The 17,974-nt window shown below is 40.4% G+C and overlaps 1 protein-coding gene and 1 non-coding gene across 2 annotated transcripts in view; both read left to right on the forward strand.

Moving 5' to 3' along the window:
* The window catches only part of grm2a (glutamate receptor, metabotropic 2a), a 33,816-nt gene extending 17,198 nt beyond the window's left edge, over positions 1 to 16,618 (forward strand). The window contains exons 3-6 of the mRNA XM_086086768.1: positions 9,222 to 10,059; positions 11,743 to 12,800; positions 15,824 to 16,001; positions 16,088 to 16,618. Coding sequence (XP_085942894.1) covers positions 9,222 to 10,059; positions 11,743 to 12,800; positions 15,824 to 16,001; positions 16,088 to 16,161 — 2,148 coding nt within the window. The 3' untranslated portion in view covers positions 16,162 to 16,618. The remainder of the gene's footprint in view (positions 1 to 9,221; positions 10,060 to 11,742; positions 12,801 to 15,823; positions 16,002 to 16,087) is intronic.
* trnal-uaa (transfer RNA leucine (anticodon UAA)) lies at positions 7,918 to 8,000 on the forward strand. Its single transcript has one exon. It is a non-coding gene; the product is annotated as a tRNA-Leu (tRNA).
* Positions 16,619 to 17,974: the final 1,356 nt, after the last annotated feature.

Genomic DNA, 17,974 nt, shown 5'->3' on the forward strand with positions numbered 1-17,974 from the left:
TTGGCCTACATTTTACCAATACGTTTGAACAACTAAGTTCAAACAACGTAGGCTAGCCCAGTCGAAACTTTGTACGACATATTGAAAGTTCCGCGTTGCCGTACAAAATAACACATTAAAAAGGCACAGTATATTCAGAAGTGTTACACGAAACTGCAACAAAGAATGTTGGGAAAGCCTTTGTGCGTTTATAAAGTTAGCGCCAGTCTGTTAAGTACACAGGACGTTATGTGGATAGGTTTCAAATAAGAGCGCCAACAGGAATGATGTATTAGCTAAATATTGCTATCTTAACAGTGTTGGCTAAATCTGTCATGTTAAAGGTTTACTCAACAGGAAGTCAGACTCTTGCTTCACCCCTCACTACGATTTGAAATTGGCGCTCAAAGGGCGTGTTGCCTGGAGGACCGTTGGGTTGCGAATGGGGAGAGGATTGGGCGTGGTCTGGCTGTGATTGATAACAGCAACTCGCTAAGAAGCGTGAACGGGAATGAGCCTGTGGATGTATCGTCTCGTGTAATGAGAGGAAAAAAACTGCCAAATTGAGTTTTTCCCAGTGTGTTACCTGAAGATGGCGCCAAAAACACGTTGTTTTGCCCCAAATTCAAGCTTTAAACAAACATTCACTAAAATGTCAAAGTAATGACCAGGACATGTAGACAGCATTTGTAGACACCGGTTTATACAGTTTATCAGCAAAAAAAAAGTTGATTTGGTGTTGATTTATCCTTTAAGTATAAAGTGTCTTATGTGTTATGTACATTTGCCTATTGGTCCTTTATGTTCTCATACTTGTTCAAAAAACACTAGTCAGGTTTCCATCCAATTGTTAAGATTTTTTTAAGCGAATTTACTGACAATGCGCAAAACGGACTTCTGCCGGTTTCCATCTGTTGTTCTTTTGCGAATATTGAGAGAGGACTCCGCCGCTGTAGATGGCGCTATAGACCATAGAGATCATTTTAAAAAAGAAGAAGAAGACTAGGAAGCGACTGCGCCGTGTGATGACGTTGTATGAGTTAGCTTTTGCGTTTCTTTGCTGTTTTCCATCTAAAATAGCATGAATGTTCGCTTCTTTAATTAATTCCAACAAGATTTTTTGTTTTGTCATCCCCCAAAATATACCTTACTTTTTTACTTTATCGTCCGACATTGCTTTGGGACTACAAACGTACGTGCAACGTAATATCCAGTCAAAACGTGCGACGTGTATCCGGTTTTGCCGGCGGTTATTCGCAAAAGCTGTTTCCATCGCCAAAATTCGCATTTTCCCTTTTTCGATACACTTCAAAATCCACCCCCTCCAAGCTTAAAAACGTTGTATTTTTTTCTTTTCTTTTTTTGCGAATTTTGGGGCCTTTTTTGAATTTCTGGCGTTAACATTCAGTTTAATTTTCGATTTTTCTTTGAAAATTCGAATAAAAATGGGTGGATGGAAACCCAACTAATTGTGATCTTGTGAGCAAATTCAATTGTAATTGATTTAAAAAAATTATACAAAATCGTTGGAGGAAATAGTGAGCTATTTTAGATTGACACACTAACATGGGTACAATTATTATGTTGTTAACTAAAGTGGGATTTATGCATTCTTGATTATTGCATTAATCCCCAATCAGACTGTCGTCCACTGAGTGAACAATTGCCTTCGTCAAAATCTATTGTGCTGCAATTTGAGTGTATTCGCCACTTATAGGATCAGGCAGCTCTCTGCCGCAATTTTACTATTATTTAAAAGAGCCTGCTCACCATGGAGACAGGGTGTGAGCACACTGAACTGACATGTGGCAAGTGCTCTTTAATTCTGTCACAAAAAGGAGCATGTTGCTGTGCCGCCGGTGTGGCGGGGGCGGCTCTGGCTGTCGGCCTCGTTACGTGAACACAGACGGAGCTACGTGTGGAGCCCGAGTTCTGTGACACTTTCGCGGGCAAGTTCCTGTCTTCCCCATCTGCGGTTGCAGCCGGGCTGCCTGGTGCTTTGGCAGAGATGCGCAAGGAGGATGTTGAGGCATCAAATGAGAATTATTTTTCACAAAAACACTGACGGCCAGACTTGGAAGCAATGAGCCAGAGAGTCACTCGGCGTCACGTGGCATCAAGCCATTCGACAATCAAAGTTTGTATCTTGTGCTTTTAGGAATACGTCTGTGAGGCCATCTGGGCTCCTTTAATGACTCTCCTATGAAAATCCTTCACTTCTTTTAAAGTGCAGGTGTGAAGCTCAAAAATGTTCAGCCGGTTGTTTGCATACTGATACTGAATGCAAAAAAAAAAGCTTTCATCTATTAAGATGTCCAACACTGTGTCAGTATTTCATCAGCATTTTCCTCATTTAGGGCTCTGCGTCCAAAAGGCGTGGGCTAATCAGATGTATTTCATATTTTGGTCCAGGAACATTAGCCTCAAGCCTGTCTTTTGATTTCTATACGCTGAAGCAAATCCACTCGTGTATTTTCTTTACCCCCATAGTGAAGTATGACTCACCAGTAAAAGAGCGTCACTGGGTAAAAAAACATTATCATCACCAGGGCAAATTAGAAGAACACTTCTGGAATGCCAAACACAAAAATATTCATGAATAATTAACTTTTCTCTGCCGGTAAAGGTCAGTTCAAATGAAATTTGAGGTTGTTGAGCTATGTCCATAATTGTATTGCTATTTTTATTTTTTTATTTTTTACGCATGATCCAAAGAAGTGATGATCCTCCAGTTCTTGATTAGTGAGTCTGGGGAAGAACTCACAAGAGCACAAGTTGCGATTCAAAGCTACAGAGATTGGGCGAGATCGGACGTTCTCAGGAAAGTCAAAGACACAAACACACTTCTTGACATTTTCAGTCCAAACTGCATGCGCGGAATAATCAACTCCATTTATGAGCCCAGGATTGTCTTTTCATTCATGCACAAACAGCCCATCGTCTTCATGGATGCCGATCTCATGGTGTACATAAGTCATGCGAGGTATTTACACATGGATACACGCATGACAAAATTCAGGCCACGAAAGAACAACAATGATGAAACGTATCAGTAAAGCCACACAGTGAAAATTCATAATTCATGGAGAAAAGTAAAGAATGTGCCTGTGAAATCATAAATAATTCAAATATGATTGGATTATTTAGTGGCTTGGCAGAACTTTCTATTTGTGCATTTGCATTACTTATGTTCATCTTAGCTACTCATGGAATATTTCCTTATATGTGAACTAAAACCAGAACTGGCTCGTTTGTTACATACAGAGCACACCTCGGACTTTGGTCTATTTATAAGACGAGCTGAGCCGTCCGTGCATGCGTCAAATCAAAGTAGCTGACCTTGTAAATGAATGGAAGCGCTCAATTTGTGTCGCGGCATGAATGGCGGCTCCTTTCTAAGAGGGACGTGAAAGACGACTGCAGATGAGCTGCACTTCATCTGGCAGGATCTGGATCGGATCAAAAACATCCTCGTTCTGTGGATCTAACGGTTCATCGTTACCAGGCAACTGCGAAAAAAAATAAACAAATGATGACTGAGACTTTCTCCTCATTGGAATGTGCGTTTCTGAACGCGCCGCTGGCTCGTATCAACTAATAGGATTCGCTATACAGTAGATGTGTGCAGCTAAGTGAAAGCCGCTCCGCTCTGCTCTGTCTTACTTCTTGTGTTGGGGTCTTCTGGGAGGAGCAGATGGATTTTTCATGTCGAAAAGATCATCGCATCCCTACATGAACTTTTCTCGGTTTTCTGCTTCTTTTATTCTGCAAAGCCTCGAAAAGAGTTGTTTCGCCGTGAGAACAGAATGGATTTACTGTTAACTGCTTATGGGCTGTAACTTGACTATATTGTATTAGCATTGATTGTGTTTTATGTGTCACATTTGGTGGATATGGGCCAGCTAGAGCTTTAGACTTGAAATAAACAATTGTCTTCCAAATGTAATATGCCACAGAGAAGATTGCCAAATTTGATTGATTGCCATTTATATACGATGAGGCTTAAAAATTGTGAGAAAAAAATATATTCTATTCTTCTCAAATACTGTTGCCGTTTCCTCTGAATGTGTTGAAACCACACCACAGTCTGCTGAGTCAAAATAATTAACCCCGCCTTTGGTAAAAGTAACCCAAACTGGTCAAAATGCACAAAAAACAACCTAGCATTTTCTAATGGGCACCAAGATGAAGGTGGACTACACCCGGGATTGGTCGCCAGTCAATCACAGGGTACATATAGAATGATTTTTCCCCCTTCTTCTTCAGTTTGGCAAGATAGTCTAGACTATAGGGATGGGCGAGTACTGCCGATACCTGGCCTTATTTCAAGGTATCAGTACTTGCAAATATCAGATGCCCTCTTGTAGCCATTTTACGATCAGGAACAAGAAATTAGAAGAATGGAAAATTGCCATTCATTTCATGTAATTTTGAGTAAAAATGCTATTTTGCGATATATATGGATCTGTCTTTAAAATGATCTGTCATTGTTTTGTTTTTTGTTTTTTTTGTTGAAATTCTATTTTTTAAAAGTACTAGTCTCGTACTGGTATCGGTCTCAATAAAAAAGACAGTGGTATCGAACATCCATAACAGACAGACAGCCATTCACAGTCACACCTTGTATCATTCTGCAAGTATCACGTGACCGATGACGTTCGAAGCTTCATACGTCACAGCGCGTATTGACGAGCCGAAACGCTTTGGTGGCTAGTGGCCTGCGAAATCACGAACTGGAATTTATGCGGTCCTTTGACTGAAGGTCCCGTTAAATTCATTGTTGGATGGCCTCCTTTGGATGGTGAAGTGGTACCGTCACTTCACTTTGGTACATGAGACGTGGTTTCGTTTTCTGGTTCTCTATTCAAAGCTACTTGTATAATGTTAAGGGTCTTATTTAATTAATAATTACTCAATACCAAGCATGGTGAAATGTAATTAATTATATTGTTTGTTACTGTTGCCTCATTATAAATGAGTAGATCTGGCGCTTAAATTATTATTATTTTTTATTACAGTGAACGATGCATATTTTTAAAGATGCAAAATTAGAAAATCTTCGAAAAATAATTCCGTGGCCTGCGTCCTTTGTAACTGTTCACACGTAATCCCGTTTATATTAAACATCAACATACACACGTCAATCATATTTTATTTATGAAAAATACTTTTATTAGTAGCACAGACTTTTGTAAAAAATACATGCTCTGTATCTGGTTTATTTAGACTTTTATTGATGAAAGATAAGTGTGAGTGATTGCTTCCCACTTCAATGACATAGGTTGCATTGACTTCTTTCGTCCACTAGATGTCCCACATGTTACTTTGACTGAAGCACCAAAGCTCCGAATCTTACTCGGCACAATTTGAAAGAAAGCCTCAAAGGTTCACAAGGCTTCACCAGCACATCTCTACTTGTTTGTCTCCTTCTTTCTTGCTTTTAGTCAATAGTTTATTCTTTTGCGTTGTTTTAACTTCCATAACGGCTGCGCAAATCTCATGACGACTGCGCGTTAGCGAATGCAACCTGTTAATTGGTGACGGGTGGAACCTTTTTTTCTTACATTGGTTCCTATTAATAATTACCAATAGATGGCGTAGGATCACTAATAATGCAAACAACTGTTGCAAACAACTAAATAGGGAATGTATTAAGAGACTGTAACATCCAGCCTAAACAAACAAACAATGACAGGAAAATAAGAGAGAAAGGAAAAGCAAATCAAACATGAAAATGGAAAAAGGGGGGAAAAATGCTACTCATGACTAAAAGTCAGTTACCAATCTTGTTTTACAAAGATTCTTTCTGTAACTTCCCTGCAGGAGCCCTCTCAGCCTTCCGACTGCCTTTGTGCTAACAAACCAACAGAAGCCAGAATGTGTCCACAAATACACAGGAAGTGGAAAAAAGTCCATCACAGCACATTATGAACATTATTAATTTATTTGAAATCACTCACAGTTTGGTCAGCATCTAGTTAATGAAACACCCTAAAGGGAAAAAAAATGAAGAGGCTGTAAATTATCTATAAAGTTCTACAAGACCTACAAATCAACTCCGGCCTTTTCTAATAGTGAGTATCACAAATTGGTTAGTTACTCATTGCTACATCGATTTAAGGATTTGGGCAAAACATTTTGTGCGTGAGTGCGTGTGTGCGCGTGTGTGTGCGTGGGTGGCTTGCCACTCCAGATAAGAGTATGTGGACAACAGGCGCACTGCTGCCAGCTGCTTTGCCACATGTTGAGAAATACTGCCAAGGCTTGTTTAAAGAAACATTTTATTTTCTGCGAAAATGTCATTATTAGGCTATACGCGTTCTTCATCTAGCCTGGCTTCCTCACCTTTGAACCGATATGAAATGTGCACTCGTGCGTTTCAGCAATCTATATTTTCTCAGATGAGACAGAAATAACTATAAATTGGTTATGATAATGATGGGCGGGGGTGGAAAATCTGACTCCAGGAGCTCGCGCCATTTTTGCGTGTGTGCGTGTGTGCGTGTGTGTGTGTGTAGGACCTCCCAACAAATGTTGAGGCCTGGAAATTTCTGCTAGATTGACTCATTTGATATTCATCATGCCCCTGACCCTGCATGAACACACAGATCCCACGTCTTGAGCCTACTGAAGCATCTCTCAAGACATGTTCAAGAATGTCCACTTTTGCAATGGAGTCTTCTGTTTCTTGGTTCTTTGCACTTTGAACTTTAAAGGGAAAGCAAAGTCAAAAACATTCCTTGCAATGATATGTTCTATAAAGCAATACTAAGTCTAAACACGCTATTCTGATTGATGCTGTGTTTGTGGAATAGGAATTAAATGGCAAAATCCACTTGTTTTTCTCTATCACGGGGGGTGACCATTTTTTATTTTTTTATTTGTATTTTCTTTGTATTTTTTTTTTAATTTTCTAGTGCACTCACACACATATATGGTCTCCCAGGCGGGGAAGCGAACTCACGCCAACCTGCACCGAAGGCAAGTGACGGTAACCACTCCACCGCCCGGAGCCCCAGGGGGCGGCCATTTTGTCACTTGCTGTCAACTGAAAATTACATCACAGTTGCTCAGGGCTTGGGTATCGACCAATAGGGGCACACCTGCTCTCAGGTATCGACCAATAATAGCTCACTTGTGTTCTGAGTTTGGTCATGTGAACTGTGATGTCATTCACGACCTGAGCCCTGAGCAACTGTGGTCATAGTGACAAAATGGCTGCCCTCTGAGATAGATAAAAACGGGTAAATTTTGCTGCTTAATTCATATTCCACAAACGCAATATCAATCAGAATGCTGTGTTTAGACTAGTGGGAGAGCATATTATTGTAAAGAAATTTTTGGGTTGACTTCAGAAAATATGTTATGCTTTTTGATAAATTTGGAAAGACAATAATTTTGCATGTGCAGTTTCACCGGCTCAATTACAGTGTTTGACTTGCCTTGAGAACGATGACAGTATTTCCTCTTAAAAGCTGTGTCGATATATCTGAAATCATGAGTGCAGGTCGGCATGAATCCCAACCAGATTTTCTTCTCTTTTAAATCAGCCTCAGGCGTTCAGAGTTGCCTGGAGCAAAAACCAGTCTGTCACATCTTTTGCACACTGTCCTCACTGTCACAGCCCTGACAAAACCTTGAAGTCAGAAAATGCAAACTTTCATTATTGTTTTATTCTCCTTCACTCCCAAACCTTTCCGCCCTCAAACCTTTGCGCCGACATATGTCTTCTTTCCGAAGTGCAGCAACAACTTTCTGACAGGGTTTTGAAAATTCTATTCACTGTGGCATCCGTCACGCACTTTGGCTGACAATTAAAAAACGTTGTGACAAATCTAAGTGTCTGATTGACACTTAATCCAAGATTCACGATTCTGAAACTTAGTTGGTCAAGAAAAAACATTTTTTTTTTAAACACATAAATTCTTGATAGTCACAACCAGGATGGCCGAGTGGTTAAGGCGTTGGACTTAAGATCCAATGGACGAATGTCCTCGTGGGTTCGAACCCCACTCCTGGTAACAGTTTTTCATTGGTGGTGGTGGTTGGTCTTCTGTTAAGACAAAGGTAGAGAACTCTAGTCCTTGAGACTGTTTTAAGATGTGTCCCTCCTCCAACCGGAATAAAATGATCAGGATCATTATCAAGAGTATGAAAACCTAGAAAAAAATATATTGTACATTAAGAACACATATACCATTTGTGATTAATCGTGAGTATTGAAGTCACGCGATTAATTACAATTAAAAAATAATAATCGTCTGACGCCCCTAATTTTTTAATAATATTTTTTCTTTCTTTTTATTTATTTATTAGGTGCATCAGGTGATTAAAATGTTTAATTGTAATTAATCACATGACTTAACTTGTTACCTCAAGAGTAAGCAATAATTTTATATCTGTTCTAAATGTACAATGTATTTTTTTCTATGTTTTCATACTCTTGTTAACAAAAGTGGAAAAAATGTGAAACTAATAGAAATTGTTCAAATGCATTTTTGACGTCTATAGCCGTCAATGGCAGTGAATGAGTTAATTATTTTTGTTTAATTGTTACTCAGAAAGCATCTTGACTGTTTGCTGTCATTTATTTTGTTTTGACCTTTTTTTCTTTTCTTTTTTGTGTGTCTTGATTAGGGACAGATATACGTATTTTTCTTTCAGTCCCCTTTCATTGACTTTTCTTTTAAAGATTGAAATATTTTTTGGGAATTGAATTGAATTATGAGTATGAGTTATGAAGCAAAATCCAGCCGGTTTTTTTATCCATCTCTGGGGGTGGCCATTTTTTGTCCCTTGCTGTCGAGTGAAGATGACATCACAGTTGCTCAGGGCTCAGACTACAACCAATCACAGCTCACCTGTTTTCTGAAGCTGAGCTGTGATTGGTTGTTTACTTGTTACCTGAGAACTGTGATGTGATTTTCACTCGACAGCAAGTGGCAAAATAGCCGCTTTCTGATATTGTCTAAATGCCATATTTAGACTAGTGGGGCTGCAAAGAATATATTATTGTCAAGATTTTTTTTGTGGGGGGGGGGGGGGGTACTTGCCTAGAGAAAAAAGAGAACCTGAGATTCAAAACTAGAAGTTTTGACAGTGGGACAAACCTGCTAGCCAACGTGCCCGTCCTCTTCATTTGAATTGAAATATTCAGTGTATTTACATGTCATTGTTTCCATGAAGTAAACAAAAATCATGGCTAATAAATATATTCACGCTATCACTCTCCTTTTTCCCAGGTGGCCAACTTGCTGCGACTCTTTCAGATCCCTCAGATCAGTTACGCCTCCACCAGTGCCAAACTCAGTGACAAGACTCGCTACGACTACTTTGCCCGCACCGTGCCCCCCGATTTCTTCCAGGCCAAGGCCATGGCGGAAATCCTGCGTTACTTTAACTGGACGTACGTCTCGACAGTGGCGTCGGAAGGCGATTACGGCGAGACGGGTATCGACGCCTTTCAGCAGGAGGCTCGAGCCCGTCACATCTGCATCGCCACGTCGGCCAAGGTGAGCCGTTCCATGAGCCGCTGGAGCTACGAGAACGTGATCCGCTCTCTGCAGCAGAAGTCCAACGCCAAGGTGGTCATCCTGTTTACCCGCAGCGAAGATGCCCGTGAGCTCCTGGTGGCCGCCAACCGCATGAACGTCACGTTCACCTGGGTGGCCAGCGACGGCTGGGGAGCGCAGGAGAGCGTGGTGCGGGGCAGTGAAGCTGTTGCGGATGGCGCCTTCACCATTGAGCTGGCCTCCTACCAGATGCCCCAGTTTAACGACTATTTCACGGCTCTCCACCCGTACAACAACACCAGGAATCCTTGGTTCCGAGAGTTCTGGGAGAACCAATTCCAGTGCAGCCTTCACGATTTAAGCTGCGGGAAGCACTCGCTGCGAGAGGCTCCGTTTCAACCCGAGTCCAAGATTATGTTTGTGGTGAATGCAGTTTACGCAATGGCCACCGCATTGCACAACATGAGGCAGGCCTTGTGCCCGAACTCCACCAACGTCTGTGACGCTCTCAAGCCTGGCAATGGAAGGAAGTTTTACAGGGACTATATTCTCAAGACCAAGCTTGAGGGTGGGTAAAGTCTTCAATGGTCAATGTTAAAACGGGTTTCGTTATTTTTTTTTTCATCCATCCATTCTAAGACAAGTATTCATTTCTTAGTTCTTTGCATGTTTGTCACACTTAAATGTTTCCATCATCAAACAAATTGACATCAAATAAAAATGCAGTTTTCAGATTTCAGCTAGGCCACTTTAAAACCTTTTTTTTAAGCCATTCAGAAGTTGTCTTGATCCAAAACTAGAGCTGTCAAACGATTACAACTTTAAATCAGATTAATCGCATCTAAGAATTTTGATTAATCACGATTAATCACTTAATAAAAAAGGCTTTTTTAATCAAAAAAAATTGCTGCCAAATTTGAATAGCACCGGTTATGTGTTCATTCTTTTGACATTTAATGCTATGAGGACGTCTTCAACATTTTTTGATCCACTGCACACGCTCATCCTCTTTCTCTAATCAATGAATTACTTGCATAATTTAAAACGGGGGGAAAACGACCCCAATATTTTGACATGAACAAACATTCTAAATGTCATACGCAAACATTTATTAAATGCCTTACTTTAACGCATGTAATTATGTTTATTGCTCAAATAACCTGTGCTACCTTAAACGTAGCCATCCGCTGTCACCCTAAAGGATAATCCGATGTCAAAATTAATAGTGCAATTAATCTGCGTTAATTCATGTTTAATGCAATATTTTTTTGTGATGAAAAAATGAATTGGAAAATGGGATTAGCAAGGGGGCAAGTACTTTTTCACACAGGGTCAGGTAGCTTTAAATACCCCTCCCCCTTAATAAATCAAATCAACATTTAAAAATGGCAATTATATATTTATCTTTGTCTGATCTTCACATTTGTTTGATGATCTTAAACATTTAAGCGGGAAAACTATGCAAAAAAAAAGAAAAAAAGATACATTTAGAAAGTAGCAAATACTTTTTCATGGTTAGGGGTGTCAGGCGATTACAAGTTTTATCGTAATTAATTGCATGGCTTCAATAGTTAACTCACAATTAATCACAAATTTCATATCTGTTCTAAATGTACAATAAAATGTAAAATATTTTTTTCCCAAGTTTTTATAGTCTTGTTAACAAAAAAGTGGATTTTTTTTAAACTAATAGAAATATGGCTGCATCTTTTAGTCATTGATACAGTAACTTAATAATATTAATTCATAAAATTAAGTTGATAAAGATGTACTGTACTGTAAAAAACGAGTGTGATATTGATTTGTGTTATTTTTTCTGCCAATAGATGGCATAATTGCATTTGTTAGACATTGGTGACAGCTCAGAGCATTTTTCTTTTCATATTAAGAGCTAGCTAATCATTAACATGAAGAAACTTGTGAAATTCTGCAAATTTTTTAAAATGTAAAATAGTACTTGATCCCAGTCACCACAAATATATGCATTATTATATGTTGCGACTGGAATTCCCGCAGCACAGGCTTTCCAAGTAAGGGTCATTAATCGCGCCTTAAAAAAAGAGTGGAATTAAAGGAACTTGAAATTAACTGAAAATGAACGCACTAATTCTTATATTACTTTACAACAATCTATTCCAAGCCCAAGATTGCGTAACATAGCAAAGGATGATTGCATTTTTGTCGTCGTCATCGTCCAGTGCTTTTTATGATTGCTTTGTATTTTAACATTCTTTCCATTCATGCCCAACAGCACCATTTCGTCCACCAGATACAGATAACGTCGTCCGATTTGACTCCTTCGGCGACAGCTTCGGCCGCTACAACATTTTCCACTACCACAAGGCAGGCGGACGCTACAGCTATCGCAAGGTGGGCTACTGGGCTCAGAGCCTGATCCTGAACACCAGCCTCATCCCCTGGTCTGGCGCTCCCACCTCCCAGTGTAGCGACCCCTGCAGGAAGAACGAGGTGAAGAGTATGCAGCCTGGAGACGTGTGCTGCTGGATCTGCATCCCTTGTCAGTCCTACCAATACTTGCAGGATGCGTTCACGTGCGCCGACTGCAGCTTCGGACAGTGGCCTCTGGCTAATCTGACAGGTTGCTATGACCTACCTGAGGAGTACATCCGCTGGGAAGACGCCTGGGCCATTGGACCCGTCACCATTTCCTGCCTGGGGATGCTGTGCACTCTATTCGTCATCGGCCTCTTCCTCAAACACAACGAGACACCCGTGGTGAAAGCCAGCGGACGCGAGCTCTCCTACATTCTCTTGCTGGGTGTGCTGATGTGCTACACGATGACTTTCATCTACATCGCCAAACCTTCCACGGCGGTTTGTACGCTGCGCCGCCTGGGCTTGGGAACCTCCTTCGCCGTGTGCTACTCCGCCCTCCTGACCAAGACCAATCGCATTGCTCGGATCTTCAGCGGGGTTAAGGGCGGCGCCCAGCGGCCTCGGTTGATCAGCCCGGCCTCGCAGGTCGCCATCTGCGGCGGTCTGATCTCCTGCCAGCTGGTCGTGGTGGTGGTCTGGCTGCTCCTCGAAGTTCCGGGGGTGAGAAAGGAGGTGAGCCCGGAGAAGAGAGACGTTGTCACGCTCAAGTGTAACAGCAAAGACTCCAGCATGCTTCTGTCTCTCACCTACAACTGCATCCTCATCATCCTCTGCACGGTGTACGCCTTCAAGACCCGCAAGTGCCCCGAAAACTTCAATGAAGCCAAGTTCATTGGGTTCACCATGTATACAACCTGCATCATCTGGCTGGCTTTTCAGCCCATTTTCTACGTGACTGCCAGTGACTACAGGGTGAGTGACGACCACAACATCCACGTCTGTATGTAGACCTCTAATGTATACAAATTGAGAGGTCAAGTCTATCTATACAATGGAGACAATGTGGTTGCATAAGTGTGCACACCCTATTATAACTGGTTGATGTGCCGTTGTTCAAAATTGACCAATCACATTTAAACTCATGTTAAATGGGATTTAACCCGCCACCATTTATAGTACATCCAATTAACGCCAAATTAGTTCAGATGGTCTAGTAGGCTTTCCCTCACATTTTTGTCATCACATCTTCAAGAAAGGTCATGATCTGCTGCATCAGCGGTGTCTTACTGTTCAAAATTATCAGTCAAAGGGTACAATATATTTGACAAGACATTAAATATGCCATGGAACACAGTGAAGACAATCAAGCTAAGAAAATAGGGCATGACATTGACGTAAAATAAGAAATTGACGCCACTCCAAAATGATGAAAAGACAAGAAGAAAACTCATCAAGGAGGCTGCCAAGAGGCAAAAGTCGACATTGAAGGAGTTGTAGGAATTGCAGCCAAGTAAAGTACTGGCTGCATACATAGTTCATGTGACAACAATCTTGCGACTTATTCATATGTTTGGGCTATGGTACGCCTACACACAAAACATGCATGAAATCTCCCAAATGTAGGAAAATCAGTTTTGGTCCGATGAAACCAAAGTTCAAACTTTTCGACCATAATTCCAAAATGCATGGTAGTGCAAGCACAGCACTGCTTATCGCACACACAGACACCCCCACGCGCACACACACACACTATATATATATATATATATATATATATATATATATATATATATATATATATATATATATATATATATATATATATAGTATACTGACTGTTCCTGTGCGTTTTGGCCTCTTGGGGGCAGTGTGGTGTAGGTATGTGTTCCCACAGCATTTGTGTGTAAATATTCGTTATTTGAAGGAAAGAGACTCCCGAAGTTGATGCTAACTTCCTGTTCGCATTTGAATAGGATCCTCCCTTCACTTTTAGCATTAGCGCTAGGCTAGCGATGTTTTAAAAATGAAGCTTTTGTGTATTTAAATAAACAGTGGGTGTAATTCTTATTATTGTGTATTTAGTTTTACAGTTAACTCCAACTGGGGTGTCATTAAACAGCTTAAGGGACGATTGGGGGACAACAGAATAACCAGAATAAAATACGCTTCACACTTGCTAATTGCTAATGCTACGAAAGCAAAATGGTGCATTCAGAGTACCTTTGCAGCGTTGGAAAATTCGATTTTCTTTGATTATAACGTTTTTAAGTTGATTGTTTTGGCTGATGTTTGAAGGACAATAATCGGTCGGGCCCTATTGTTTTCAAACTACACTACTACATATATGACCCCTAGTGGCTACCCTTGGAATGTCAATATATCCCCTACCAAACATTGTATAAGCTAGCCATTTTAACAAAGCGCCATAAAACTATCGGAGAAATTAGTGAGCAAATTCGTTGGGATATTTGCCCCTGGGATCCAAACACATTGCGGTATTGGGGTGGCAGGAGGGAGATGTAGACTGTGGACTCCCTTGACACAATTGCCTCTCCAGAAACGAAGAGAAGACTGGCAGAACTGCGAGGGCAGAAAGGGAACTGGATGTCCCGTGGTGTCCCTGTACACTTCTATGTTGAACGGAGTGTGAAAGACAACAATACCGAGTCTCAGCTGTGCCCTCTGTCCTGGGACTTCTGTCAACTGCTCAGATAACGCCTCTGCACTGCCCCTGCTGGCAATGTAGGGAAACTGCAGCCAGAGTGGCCTCATCAGACAGACACAGAACTCTTGTATTCAAATGTTACTAGTGTTTCCTGAGTTTAATACCGCTTCTCAAATTGTTGACACACACGGATGCAAATCTCCAGCGAGGGGAAAAATTTGACCGCGGTCCGTCATGAAATGTTAACATAAATTAAATACAATCCACTGAGCCATGAATAGCTCATCTGATTATCATATGAAATATTGAAGCTGTTCTTGGCGCCCCGAGGGAGAAAGGTCTCCCCTCGTACGCCAGGCCCGGTCCTCTCATCTTGGCAGCAAACACAACTGATTAAACACCCACAGTCACAGACAGCGCCTCCACGAACACACGGAGGGCTGACGGGAAAGACAGAAGTACAACCTCTGACACGTTACAGAACCTCGCGCTCAGAAATGGAGCTTCAAACGTGCGCAGTTTAACTAGTGCTACAAATAAAGGACAAATCATCAGCTCTTGTTTTGCCAAATGGATTAGTAATTCCACCAATTTATTATTAAAAATTATTATTAAAAAAAAAAATGAATGACCATAAACTAGTAGTATAGCGTAAGTCGGACTTCTAAAAAATAAAGCCGTTTTTATCCATCTCAGGGGGCGGCCATTTTGCCAATTGCTGTCAACTGAAGATGACATCACAGTTGCTCAGGTTTCAGGCAACAACCAATCACAGCTCACTTGTTTTCTGAAACTGAGCTGTGATTGGTGGTTACCTGACACCTGAGCAACATTGATGTCATCTTAAGTCGACAGCAAGTGGCAAAATGGCCGCACCCTGAGATGGATTAAAAAGAGCTGGATTTTGCTTCATAATATCAGATTCCGCAAATGTAATATTAATCGGAACGTCTTGTTTAGACTAGTGAAGTCACATATAACCAATTTTTTTGTCAAAAAATGTTAAAGGTTAACTTCCACTTTAACTCATTCACTGCCATTGACGGCTATAAACGGAAAAAAATCATTTGAAATATTTTTATTAGTTGAATTTTTTTTCCCACTTTTGTTAACAAGAGAATGAAAACCTTTTTTTTTTATTGTACATTTAGAAAATATATGAAATTTGTGATTAATCGCGAGTTAACTAGTGAAGTCATGCGATTAATTACAATAAAAACATGTAATCGCCTCTTGCCCCTAATTTTTAATAATGATCTTCTTTTTTTTTTTTTTATGAATTTGTGGCAGTGAATGAGTTAAACAAGTGTATTTGACCGTGTGTTTCCAGGTGCAGACCACCACTATGTGCATCTCAGTCAGTCTGAGCGGGTCGGTTGTCCTGGGCTGCCTCTTTGCTCCGAAAGTCCACATCATCCTGTTCCAGCCACAGAAGAATGTCAGCACTCTCAGGGTGGCCACCACCCGTTTCAGCGTCACCACTGGCCCAGGTTCCAGTTTCTCGCAAGGTACGTGTTGGCAGTTATGTTGGAGAGGACAGATGAGTTGTGTGTCTGCGTCTCCTTCTTCTACTTGCGTGTCTTTGTTTTCGCAGCATCGGCGTCCAACGTCGTTCCAACGGTGTGCAACGGGCGAGAGGTGGTGGACTCCACGACGTCTTCCTTGTGAAGATCAGCTGAGTGCTTCTGCCAAGTGTTGTAAACACAATTATATAACCATTAGTCCTCAAACAGGTGTCTCAGATATTAAAGAGGACCATTGTGCTGACTTTGTTGTCCTCAAAGTGCTGTGAGTACAATGTCCCAATTATTTCCTTCTGGTTTTCAATTCAAATACATTTACCAAGATGATATAATGCCAATAAAGGTTACATAGAGTATTGCCCTGTTTTTACTGCAACAATGATAGTGAAATCTGTTAAATGTATTATATACGAGATGTTTTTCATGTCGATTTTGGTGAACAGTTTGTGCTTTATTGTAATTTATGTAAATAAAATGTGTTTTTTATTAATATGAGAATTCACTTGTAGTCTATTGAATAAATCGTGCACATTCATTGTTTCTGTTTTCTTAGGAGAGCTTTTGATTGTATTACTATCTGTATTTTCAATTGAAGTATATGGATTACAGGTTAAAGAGAAAGAGTTTTGTAATTATTTAAACTTTTTTTCACCACAAAATCCTGCCACTTTTTTATTATATAATCCGCTGTGAAAATCTGACTACTTACCTTCACTTCTGCTGTGAGCACCTTAACATTTGTGGCTGACAAGATAGTTTATTTGAAAACTCCTCTGCCCAAAGCATTTAAATCAAACGGGTATTTGGCTAAGACTAAGTTTCAACATAAAAATAATACTGATGGTAAATCTTTGACAATGCTTAGTCTAATTAGTGCACCTTCATCAGCTTCATTCCACAGCCATTTTTCCTCACAATACAAGCACACAATATTAAATATGAAACTCTACTGTGGTGTTTTAAACATAGCAACATGATTCAGTTCTGGGTAAAAAAAAAAATCGTAACACTGCCATCTTGTGTTCAAGCAGTTTTAATATGATCACGTGAGTGAATTGATGGTGGCCTTGTAAATTTAGATATTTTTTATATAATATATATATATATATATAATTAAAATATAGGTGTTATAGAAACAAATATTTTAGGTGAGTAATTTTATTAACTAGAACACCCCCCCCCCAACCCCCCACTCCCACCCCCCACATGTTCAATAAGAGAGAAGCAAAACATTTGGTCCATATTCGTAAAGAGTTCAAAGCACGAAATAAATATTTATATGATTCTGAAATTATTAATTGTTTATTACGAACACAAGTTCAGCTTTTTCTTATTCTTTTCTCATGTGTTTTAAATGTTTGAAAATGCAGAAGAACACTTACCGGGTTGCCCGCAAGGTAGCGGTGTCGGCCCTCATGTTAGCTTTGTTGTGGTCCCATGGCGGTCCCTAGTGGCTGACTCCTGTGACCGCAGCATGGAAGATGAAAGCTTGGCAGTCCTGCTTCCGCCTCTTCCTGACGCACTGACAAGCAAAACTTCAGTCAGACCACCTTCAAGTCTGTGCAGTGCAGTGACTGCGAGGTGTTTGTTTTGTGTGTGCCTTTATCTCTAAACAACCCTTATTTATTTAATAAATTAAGATTATGTTTGTGCAATGTGCAGCCAATTTGGATATTGCTGGCACTGGGTATAAAAATGTCCCAAAATCATCACTTCAGGATACAAAACAAAAAATTAACTTGCATCTTCAAAGATAGCAAGCCATTTTTAACACTTCGTAATAGTCAATCATTTGTACATAAATTAAATAAATAAATAAAATGTACCAATGTGACCGGTAGTTTTGTGCGTTGCCAACAATATGCGTGTATTTGTTGTTGGGAGTCTTAATTTGGTGGGAAGTAGGACCCAGGGAAGACTGGACATGACCGGGGACAGTGGAGTGTGTGTCAGTTTGA

This window comes from Leptonotus elevatus, chromosome 10 (genome assembly GCF_054856555.1).
Source record: "Leptonotus elevatus isolate MCC_2025b chromosome 10, RoL_Lele_1.0, whole genome shotgun sequence".
In the NCBI taxonomy this organism is placed as follows: Eukaryota; Metazoa; Chordata; class Actinopteri; order Syngnathiformes; family Syngnathidae; genus Leptonotus; species Leptonotus elevatus.